General features: G+C 44.5%; 1 protein-coding gene across 1 annotated transcript in view; it reads left to right on the top strand.

The window, feature by feature from the left end:
- Nucleotides 1-256: 256 nt before the first annotated feature.
- LOC126282330 (gastrula zinc finger protein XlCGF8.2DB) overlaps nucleotides 257-12,204 on the top strand; it is a 31,371-nt gene continuing 19,423 nt past the window's right edge. Inside the window, exons 1-2 of the mRNA XM_049981988.1 lie at nucleotides 257-313; nucleotides 6,594-6,980. Coding sequence (XP_049837945.1) covers nucleotides 257-313; nucleotides 6,594-6,980 — 444 coding nt within the window. The remainder of the gene's footprint in view (nucleotides 314-6,593; nucleotides 6,981-12,204) is intronic.

Genomic DNA, 12,204 nt, shown 5'->3' with positions numbered 1-12,204 from the left:
GTGGGGTCTGGCTGTACACTTACAGAAGTAACTTGGATGGAATTGGTTGCAAGGCTTAGAGGCATGTGGGGATTAAAGGTTATGATGATGTTAATGCAGATGGCTGGCATTGTTGGGGGAGGGGGTCAGATTGTAGGATTTTTGAAGTCAGGTGTTAACTAATCATGGCAGATGAGGCATTTGTGCCAATGGCAAGTTTAGGTTTGAGCTGGGAGGGCTTAACTTTGTGTTTACATTGATAGATGAAGGCTCCAATATGAAGATAGGGATCTCTGAAGAAGATGCAAGTCATGAACATAGTGCCAACATGGTGGTAAATTCGGAGGGCTTTTAGGATTTGAGAGTTGGGATTGGAATTTAACTCCCACTCAACGTCTCCCAGTGGCAGGAATAGTTACGATTATCTAGGTCATGGGAGGTAAAATGGTGTGATTGAAGAATTTGATAACAGACTGTGATAAGATGAAGGAATGGGTAACAGGAGATGTGTGGGGTGGAATGGGAGAGGACGCCATATGATCCAATGTATGAGACTGGTGCTGGACCATTTCAGATGAGGAATCTGTACCAGCTGGATTGCAATGATCGTTTGAGGATATTGACTATCTGGTGGCGAGGGATTGTAAACAAATTTTCATAATTTTCTTACTTGGAGCTGGTGGGGTTGAAGCTGATGCATATGTGGTTGATGCACTCACAAGAGCAGTATATGTTGCTGGTGCAGGTCTGGTTGTTTCTGGAGTAGGTTTGGCTCATGCTTCTGCTTGTGAACACAGATGTAGCTATGATGACTATGCCAATGAAGCAGCAATAGGAGCAAAAGGCGCTGCTGGATGGTGCAGTTGTGACATTGGTGATAGGGGTGGCAGTGGTGGCTGCAGTGGTGGTCGCAAAGGAGCTGCTGTGCTTGCTGGAGCAATGATATCTGCACATGAGGAGATGAGGAGTTAATAAAGTCAGGGGATACAGTGTGTGAGAGGAGGAAGACAGATGGTGTGGTCGAAATAGTGGGGAAGGAGGGGAAGGAGAGAGTAGCATAAGTGGACAAGAGGATGTGAATAGAGATAAATAAATAAGTGGAGATGAGGGTGGAGTACAAATGAGAGTAGATGATTATGTGGCTGAGGATGGTGAAATTACAGGTTGATATATTGGTGAATGAGGACAGCTACAGCGGTGATTTGCTGAAGGAGGAAAACAGTGAAACCAAATATGTGGACTCACAATCATTCGTTGTGACCAAGTCTGGTTGTGAAGGTGATACTTTGTAGCAAGAAGTAGCAGCAAAGGTAACAAATTGTAGCAAGAAGTAGTTGAGAAAATGATGACTGGGGGCAGAGACGATTACAGTGGTGGGCAACACAACTGGCACTGGTGAAAACGTAGGGTGCGAAGACAACAGCTGAAAATTTGTCCCTATCGAGATTCCATCTCTGATCCGGCCGCGGTGGTCTCGCGGTTCTAGGCGCGCAGTCCGGAACCGTGCGACTGCTACGGTCGCAGGTTCGAATCCTGCCTCGGGCACGGATGTTTGTGATGTTCTTAGGTTAGTTAGGTTTAAGTAGCTCTAAGTTCTAGGGGACTGATGACCACAGCAGTTGAGTCCCATAGTGTTCAGAGCCATTTGAACCATTTTTCCATCTCTGGGAGCAACCCAGGCAATTGTTAGTCCATGTGGAAAGGAGTGTAACAACCCTCATACCGCCATTCAGAAGTTTGTTCTCGCCTTACTATTATTTCATCCCCCTTATTCCATATGGACAGAGCTTGGACTGTCAGGGGATACAATTTTCTGCTCTTCAGCCCCATGAGAGCAAATGCTTTAATAACTTAGTAGAAAAACTGGACAAATGAGAAGAATGTTTTGCACGAAAAAAATAGATCGTAAAAACAGCATTTTTGTTGATTACTTAAAATATAGACACAGGTGAATGGAACCCGAGTACTGCAAACAAATATATAGAGACCAACTGACAATAGCATAAAGTGAAACATAGATGGACGATGTGTTAACTGATTGAAATAGATGACAGAGTTGATGAGTTGAAGTAGATTGTCATGGATAAGGCTGTCACAGGAACACAGCACTTAAGGGTAATATGTATGAGATGGCCAGTGTCTATGGATGTTAGGAGAAAGGATTTGGGAAGAATGAGGAGGAACGCGGTTCTGATCCAAGAACTAGGAACTAGATAGAGGGGAGTGGAGGTGAGGCAGCCGTGACAACGGAATGGTGGTAGGGATCTCCTTAATCTGATAGGACTGAGATATATCAGGGTGGATTCACGGTCAGGTAAGGACAGGTGATTGAAGTTTCGTTTGCAGAGGAAGAGATGGGTGTGAAGTGTTGGGGGTAAAGACCTGTAGGGTGTGATAACATGACTGAGGTGCAGACGTCCATGCTCCATATTCGTCCAGTTAGTAGTTCTAATAATTTTAGTCTGTTGTGGGCTTTGTGTTGAATGGTTGGTAGATGGGGCTTCCATGTGACTTGGCGTCAATTGTTGGTTGGAGGTATTTTAGAGTGCTAGTTCAGTGGATAGAATGGGCGCAAATGGTGATGCTAAAGTTGTTGATGTTGGAAGCTGCAGGTTACTCTGTTTATAATTATTGTATGAATTTTGGTAGCGTTTATTTTGAGGAGCCACTGGTTGCACCAGGAGGTGAAATGATTGGGACAGAGCTGGGTGGATCGTTGGGATTTCTGGACAGTAGAGTATATGATGAGAAAGACTGTGTTAATGGCATACTAGTGGGACCAACAGGAGGAGGGGTCTTTGGCATGTTGGCTATGTAGAGGTCATACATGAGAGGAGTCAGAGGACAGCACCATGAGACATACCTGCACTGGGATGGAAGATATGGGAGTTTGTGTTGTTGATGTTGACATAAGATGGGCAGTTAAACGGAAAGGATCTGATGAGGTGGACATAATTTGTGAAAGTGCATAGTTCTGGAGCTTAAAGAGGTGGTAGGAATGTCATACATGGGAGTATGGTTTGTTCGGGTTAAGGGAGATAAAAATGACAGATTTTCAGTTTTTTGGTGGGAGATGAGTGATATAAACGAGTTGGTCATCGGAATTGAAAGCTACATTGATGAAGAGGAATGGCTAAGTGTTAATGGATATGTCAGAACTACAAGAACTTAAAAGCCTTACTCTGTGTTCCCTTCTAAGAGCGCACTAAACGACATTACCTGTCTAAGCCCTGGGCGATGATCTATATCCAAGTGGGCCAGAGTTGCTCTTCTATCTTCCGTTGTCGTTCTGTCATTGTCGGTCAGCAATTGGCCGAGGCCATGTCGGTATTTTCATCCTCAGAGCCGCCCGTGGCGCCGGTGGAACTGGCGCAAGTGTCTGGTCTCTATGGCGGTGGCACCAGCTTGTATCTTTGCTCCTGTGGTGCTTTTGCCTTGGCTGTGTCTTGCTCGGACGACACCACACAAACACTGCGTGGCGTGGCACCTTCTTCACGTCCAGCGCAGCATCCTGTATCGCGTAGGAACACATCCATTTGTTTACAGCCATGTCTCCACAGCACCTGCCAGTATTCCAGCGCACAGACGGTGCCCTACTCCTCGTCAACAATGAGGGTTTGCTCCAACTAATGATCACTCTTCACCGTCATTGGCTGACTGATTTCACATAGTGTACGCTCTTAATTTACTGTACTACATTGAAACATTACTTAACATTAACAATATGCCTTAACACGAAGTACCTAGGAAAAGATTTAACAGAACGCATTGTATATTTCTAACACTGCAAAACTTCGCTCCTTGTATAAAATCTCCAGGTATACCGTCCTCTCGTAGTATATCGGTATTTTTAATTAACTTTCGTTTCTTATAAATTACCCAGGTTCGTTTAGCTATATCGAATGTCATCATTTCCTTCGAAGAAGCATTCTGTTCCACTTGTCTTTCTCCTATTTTGTTTCGTTCAATCAACAAAACAGTTCTTGTGCCTTCTGTTAATGCTCTGTCTCTGACAACACGTAAGTTGAATTCGTAAGTTGAATTGTACGTCTATAAACCCATCGTGCCTGCAAAGTTTTACGTTTAGCAACTAAATGTTCAGCTACATCTGACCTATTCACTGTACGGTTTCTTTCATCACTCTGCCACCCAATATGTGGCACGCTGACTGGATCTTGTCTCTTTAGAAAGGTAGGGTCGCTCACAAAGTACTCCGTTAAAGTTGATCTCTCCACTGCAGTCTCCTTTAGTTAATTTTCCTCTTGGTCTTCGCCTACATCTTTCTCTTACTCCTTTTATTCCTCTACTTCCTCGTTATTGACTTGTTTCTTCCCTTCATCTTCAACTACCATTGCATCTACAAGTGCCTTCTTTTCACTCTTCCTACTGCAAACATTTCTCCATGATAATACAGTACTGGCCATTAAAATTGCTACACCACGAAAACGACGTGCTACAGACGCGAAATATAACCGACAGGAAGAAGATGCTGTGATATACAAATGATTCGCTTTTCAGAGCATTCACACAAGGTTGGCGCCAGCAGCGATACCTACAACATGCTGACATGAGGAAAGTTACCAACCGATTTCTCACACACAAACAGCAGTTGACCGGCGTTTCCTGGTCAAACGTTGTTGTGATGCCTCGTGTAAGGAGGGGATATGCATACCATCACGTTTCCACTCTGATAAAGGTCGGATTATAGCCTATCGCGGTTGCGGTTTATCGTATCGCGACATTGCTGCTCGCTTTGGTCGAGATCCAGTGACTGTTGGCAGAATATGGAAATCGGTGCGTTCATGAGGGTAATACGGAACGATGTTCTGGATCCCAACAGTCTCGTATCACTAGGAGTCGGGATGACAGGTATCTTTTCCGCATGGCTATAACGGATCGTGCAGCCATGTCTCGATCCCTGAGTCAACAGATCCGAACGTTTGGAAAACAACAACCATCTGCATGAACAGTTCGACGACGTTTGCAGCAGCATGGAGTATCAGCTCGGAGACCATGGCTGCGGTTACTCTTGGCGCTGCATCACAGACAGGAGCGCATGCGATGGTGTACTCAACGACGAACCTCGATGCACAAATGGCAAAACATCATTTTTTTCTGATGAATCCAGGTTCTGTTCACAGTATCATGATGGTCGCATCCGTGTTTGGCGACATCACGGTGAACGCACATTGGAAGCGTGTATTCGTCGTCGCCGTACTGGCGTATCACCCGGCCTGATGTTATGGGGTGCCATTTGTTACAAGTCTCGGTCACCTCTTGTTCCCATTGGCGACACTTTGAACAGTGGACATTTTAGATGCGTTACGACCCGTGGCTCTACCCTTCATTCGATCCATGCGAAACCCTACATTTCAGCAGGATAAAGCACGACTGCATGTTGCAGGCACTGTATGGGGCTTTGTGGATACACAAAATGAGCGACTGCTGCCCTGGCCAGCACATTCTCCAGATCTCTCACCAACTGAAAACGTCTGGTCAATGGTGACCGAGCGACTGGCTCGTCACAATACGCCAGTAACTGCTCTTGATGAACTGTGGTTTCGTGTTGAAGCTCCATGGGCAGCTGTACCTGTACACGCCATCCAAGCTCTGTTTAACGCAATGCCCAGGCATATCAAGGCCGTTATTACAGCCAGAGGTGGTTGCTCTGGGTACTGATTTCTCAGGATCTATGCACGCAAATTGCGTGAAAATGTTATCACATGTCAGTTCTAGTATACTATATTTGTCCAATGAATATCCGTTTATCATCTGCGCTTCTTCTTCATGTAGCAGTTTTAATGGCCAGTAGTGTAATAAGAATATCAGTATAGCCACGTCGATATCAATCCTTTGCAACATTATTATCTCCAACTGCTTCGACAACAGGATGGCAACATAGTGAAAGAACTGGAAGCGGAGTGTAGCAAAGCTAATGCAGTGAGCGCGCAGCTACGATCTACTCTCTTCTGCAAGAAGGCAGTCAGTACCAAGACTAAGTTATCTGTGCACCGTTCAATCTTTCGACCAACTTTGTTGTAAGGCAGCGAAAGCTGGGTGGATTCAGGTTATCTTATCAACAAGGTTGAGGTTACGGATATGAAAGTAGCTAGGATGATTCTAGGTATTAGTAGGTGGGAACAATGGCAGGAGGGTGTCCACAATGAGGAAATCAAAGAAAAACTGGGAATGAACTCTATAGATGTAGCAGTCAGGATGAACAGGCTTAGAGGGTGGGGTCATGTTACACGCATGGGAGAAGCAAGGTTACGCAAGAGACTTATGGGTTCAGCAGTAGAGGGTAGGAGGAGTCGGGGCAGACCAAGGAGAAGGTACCTGGACTCGGTAAAGAATGATTTTGAAGTAATAGGTTTAACATCAGAAGAGGCACCAATGTTAGCACTGAATAGGTGATCATGGAGGAATTTTATAAGGGGGCTATGCTCCAGACTGGACGCTGAAAGGCATAATCAGTCTTAAATGATGATGATGATGATGATGATGATGATGCTCCGACAACTCCCTTATCTCTTCTCTCCCTCGTCAGTTCCATTCTTCCTCGCTTTCGTTCAGCTCACATTCGTTCCAGTTTCGGACACTGCACACCTTTGCAGGTGCACGCGCTCTCGCATACGGGAGAGAAGCCGTACCAGTGCGCTGAGTGTGGCAAAGCGTTCACCCAGCAACGCAACTACAAGTACCACATGTCAGTGCACGCGGGAACGCACGAGTTCGCCGCCGCCTGCCCCGAGTGCGGCAAGGTGTTCAACAACCGCGGCTACCTCAGCTCGCACATGAAGATCCACCGCAACCGCAGGGAGTACGCCTGCGCCGAGTGCGGGCGGCGCTTCAACCAACGCGTCGCCTACACCACGCACAGACGCATACACACAGGAGAGCGGCCACACGCCTGCTCCCTGTGCGACAAAGCCTTCGCGCGCAAGATGCTGCTTAACCAGCACATGCGGACGCACACCGGTGAGAAGCCCTTCAGCTGTGAGGTACGTTTTCGGGAACACTGTTTTCTTCCAGTGTGGTGTTCGTACTGTTAGACCCTCAGTACACACACCATCAGATTATTTGGTTCAAATGGTTCAAATGGCTCTGAGCACTATGGGACTTAACTGCTGAGGTCATCAGTCCCCTAGAACTTAGAGCTACTTAAACCTAACTAACCTAAGGACATCACACACATCCATGCCCGAGGCAGGATTGGAACCTGCGAACGTGGTGTCAGATTATTTGACTTGTCGCCCTAACGAAGTAGTAGTCAGCAATATATCTCTGATACTTGACAAAAGTGTCTAAACATTTATCTTCATGTCTACGTACAGGAATATGGTAATCTTATTAGGCACAGACTGAAACTTGACTATAGCCTGGTACAGACAAATGTAGAACTCGTACCGACTGGTACAGACTAATCCAGACTGGTACATACTGGTGCAGACAAATGCAGACTGACTAATCGGAGGTCTGTACACTCGTTATAATACCTCGTGCGTTCATGTATCACTGCGCGAGTGTGCTCCGTGAGGAGAAAAGGTTCTACATAAGCAGCAATCTCATCGGCTGCGTTACATATTAATAAGCGGATGGGTGGAAGCAGAATTTGGCCCATCTCTGTGGCAGCGCCATCTCGTAGTGCGGAGATGGACGAACGCTGCGCCTCTGTTGTTGTGCTTAGCGGGGCGCGCTCTAGCGGGAAAGTTGTGTACACGCTGACTACGTGGAACTATGTACACAACATCCAGTTTACTCTCACTTTCGCTGGTTAACCTTTCTGTGCACATTTCCAAAGAAGACCTGCTCATTTAGAGTAACACACAGTGAGCTAGTTTCTGAGACACCGGAGTCAGCCAGACTCGGATCCAATCCGCATAGCAGATTAACATATATCGGGCAGTTTCCCACGCTCGCTTAGGTAAAGTTTGGTATGGCGCCTAGATTGAGCCTTAAATAATATGATACTCAATGAGCTAAGATACGATAACTCTCCGAACAAATGTTGCATGATACAAAAATGGTTCAAATGGCTCTGAGCACTATGGGACTCAACTGCTGTGGTCATCAGTCCCCTAGAACTTAGAACTACTTAAACCTAACTAACCTAAGGACATCACACACAGCCATGCCCGAGGCAGGATTCGAACCTGCGACCGTAGCAGTCTCACGGTTCCGGACTGCGCGCCTAGAACCGCGAGACCACCGCGGCCGGCGCATGATACAAGTCAGATGGCACACGGGCTATTCCTCTCGTAGATTACCTTCCTATGGCTTCAGGAAGGACATCGGACCACACTGTCATATAACAAGAACATAATTTTACAGACCCCAGGCCGCGAGGGATTAGCCAAGCGGCGGAGGTTCGAATCCTCCCTCAGGCATGGGTGTGTGTGTCTGTCCTTAGGATAATTTAGGTTAAGTATTGTGTAAGCTTAGGGACTGATGACCTTAGCAGTTAAGTTCCATAAAATTTCACACACATTTGAACATTTTTCCAGACCCCAAAGAAATAGACGCTTTACTAGATGGGAAAAGAAGAAACTAGATTACCTTTTTAAAAAAATGTTCAAATGTTTGTGAAATCTTATGGGACTTTACTGCTAAGGTCATCAGGTCCTAAGCTTACACACTGCTTAACCTAAATTATCCTAAGGACAAACACACACACACCCATGTTCGAGAGAGGACTCGAACCTTCGCTGGGATCAGTAGCACAGTCCATGACTGCGGCGCCTTAGACCACTCGGCTAATCCCGCGCGGCTTACCTTTTAAAACGAGTTGGATTTATTTCTATTCATTTTGCTGTTATTTCTTGTTGTAAATCACTGAAAAGATTTACAGACTTTAAGTTGACTTTCAGATTATAGATGCAGATGTAGACGCTACGTACTTACAGCTCTTTTACAGTTAAATTGTAAGACACTGGGATGATATATGGGTGAGGTATTCTAATCCTTATCCTAACATCGTTGTTAAGTTTTCATTGGTTTCCTAAAATCACTTCAGTGAATTCCTGAATGTCTGGTGAAACAACATCACTTTCACTTTCCACTTTTATCCTTTATGAACTGAAATACCGCTTATTCATTTATCACATAAGTCCCTAGAAATTAGTGATGTCGATAGTTTGAAACCAGCCGAGCGGTTCTAGGCGCTTCAGTCCGGAATCACGCAGCTGCTACGGTCGCAGGTTCGAATCCTGCCTCAAGCATGGATCTGTGTGATGTCCTTAGGTTACTTAGGTTTAAGTAGTTGCAAGTCTAGGGGACTGATGACCTCAGCTGTTAAGTCCCATAGTACTTAGAGCCATTAGAACCATTTGATAATTTGATAAACAAGTTGCTCGTTTATGTGGAGAGACAACTAGAGTAGATGTTCCTCTATGGGATTACGCCAATTTATTTGGGCTACACACGGTTATCACATAAATACTGTTGTACAGTAAACTGTTTCTCCACAGCAACAATCCTCACCCTTTGTTGTGAGTGGCACAAACAAGTTTTCTGGTGTCTCTCGGGGGACGTAAGCATTGGTATTGAATGTTCCACTGAATCAAAAATTTAATGCTTCTTTGTTCTTTTCTGTTCCAAAACCTGACTGTAGTGATTAATGCAACTAATTGCAAGGTTTTGGACCACTGTTAATTAATTTCGGTTGAATCTGTTCTTCAGTGTAGTATTTAAATTGACCTGTGTGTGTCCTTTATGGTTTCAATTCATTAGATTTTAGCTATAAACCGGAACGTATTATTGATTAACTTCTGCCACTGCATTGGCTTCCACAATTTTAAATCTCAGTGCTAACCTCAACTTTGTTCGTTATTACTCTCTGCACAATCACTTGGAATTTATATTTAAGCCTAATACTGTTGCAACCTGATGAATCTCTGTACGTAACGCAGACAATAAACACAGCGCCATTTGTGACTTCCTCCTTTCCTTTTCACTGTTTCAAATACAAAAAGTAAAATAGAACACTTCCCTTCAATTTGACTAGACTTCAACTTTAACAATCTGAAAGTCCCTAGGATTACTCTAACGTGTTATTCCAGAGTTGCGAAATGTTGTAGAGAATCGTCAACAAGTACAGTAAGCAGCTGTTCTATAGAGTGAAATCCCATTGCTGTAGGAGTCACTGCCCACTTTTGGCCACTACATATTATGCAGATCCTAAATCTACGAATTTAGCTGTTTTCAGACAAACAACATACTCAGAATAACCTCTCCTGGACATACAACAGTAGCGTCTATGAATCCATTTAATGCTTTTAAGTCTCATAAAGTAATCGACTGAGATTATGAATGTGACAGAAGACTGTTTCAGTGTGAAGTAATTCCTGAAAAACACTGAAGGATCTGTAACACAATAAGTATTTTGATATCTCAAATATGCTCCCTCAACAGATAATGTTCCCTTGTTTGAAGGAAGTAATGAACCAGTCTCCTTCTAAATGAGGTAATTTCATACATTCTTTCCATTTTTGTGTATACGTCACTGTAGTTTACTACGACCTGAACTGCATAAGTAAAAACATAACCAACCATGTTTTTTGCAGAAATCTTGTTCCGAGTCTCCACGACGATTTAATACAAAAAAAGATCACCTATTTGTGCGTTTGAAACGTTGGAGAGAACCTTGGTCTTAGCTCATGCCTCTGGCGTTGTACTGATGTGATATTTTAGGTGCAAAATACGGAGGTCTCTTCACGTACGTGTATGAAAGCAAAACCACATTGCCACAAATACTTGTAGCTGTGTCACATCGTTTCAGTACGCTACCTACATAGTCCCTTCCTTTTAAGTGCTTATTTAAGTCATAGAACATGTAGATTCATTGTCTGTACTGTTATGGTACTGGCGTATCCATTACGCAATATATTATGATGCCAACGACAGGTCCTAATACTTCTTCGACTTCTATGAAACTTTTACATAAATTGGCTATGTGACGTCAATAGGAGATGTGGTTAGTTTAGTTAACCGATAGTAGTACAATATGCAACACAACCTCGTGGATTATTCACATGCCCCCACAAGGAATCACCAATACTTGCGAGAAACACTGCAATGTAAAATGTATCTTCCTCCTAATGATGTAGGTTTAATTGTCGTATCACATAGTTGACGAACTAAATACTTTATAATGCATTTAGAAATATATTTTCCTCCTACGCAATGTTGACCCTAAAAGATCAGAAACTGTAGGCTCAAGGTCACTGGCTTTGCACATCTTTCGCACGAGTGTAGTAAATACTTAGATGTAACGGTGGCTGCTCTAGTGCGAAGTGCTCCTCATGCATTTTTGAAAAATAGACATTCGAAGTTTTAATAGCCCGATGGAAACTCTTTGAGGGAATCGAGTCCCGACCAACGGCGCTATCCTGATCAGCTAAGGAGGCCTGTCCTTACTGCGTTTAATTTTTGTCCTTGTCTTTCATCAAACCCTTGTATCCCTACAACAAATCGTATTTATTCGGAAAATAACATAAAAATGGTTCAAATGGCTCTGAGCACTATGGACTTAACATCTATGGTCATCAGTCCCCTAGAACTTACAACTACTTAAAGCTAACTAACCTAAGGACATCGCAGTCGCCTTACATGAGGCCCCATGGGCAACGCCAGTGCCACTGTGGACAACAGCAAACTGTAGCCAGAGAGAGGAGCCGAAGGGCGCATTTCGCAGTCGAGTCACGCTATCCCACAAGCTGTGCACTAGGTCAAGATTGTGCAGCCATCACGAGGCAGAGAAAATCCCTGACCGTGCCGGGAACCCGGGCGTGGGAAGCGAGAACGCTACCGCACGACCACGAGATGCGGGCGGAAAATAACAATAATAAAAACAATAATCATTGTGGTTCAGTTACAGTGAAATACAACCAGGAAATAATGAAGGGTGATTAATTGATCGATACTAACGGGCGGGAGAGCCGCGAGCCTTGAAGCGTCTTGCCACGGTTCGTGCAGCTCGCCCTGTCGGATGTTCGTGCCCTCCGTCGGACATGGGTGTGTGTGTTGTCCTTAGCGTAAGTTAAAGTTAGAATAAGTAGTGTGTCAGCCTAGGGACCAGTGACTTCAGAAGTCTGGTCCCGAAGAAACTTACCACAAATATTCAATTTTTATCGATTCTTTCATGTACGTATCGCAGTGAGAGCATATCGAGCCATACCTGACTCGAGCAAAGTACCTGTTATTTGCAGTAAGGGCGTCAGTGTATTG

The sequence above is a fragment of the Schistocerca gregaria genome, chromosome 7, assembly GCF_023897955.1.
Source record: "Schistocerca gregaria isolate iqSchGreg1 chromosome 7, iqSchGreg1.2, whole genome shotgun sequence".
Classification (NCBI taxonomy): domain Eukaryota; kingdom Metazoa; phylum Arthropoda; class Insecta; order Orthoptera; family Acrididae; genus Schistocerca; species Schistocerca gregaria.
Note: the sequence above shows the minus strand (reverse complement) of the source record. Positions and strands in the feature narration are given on the sequence as shown.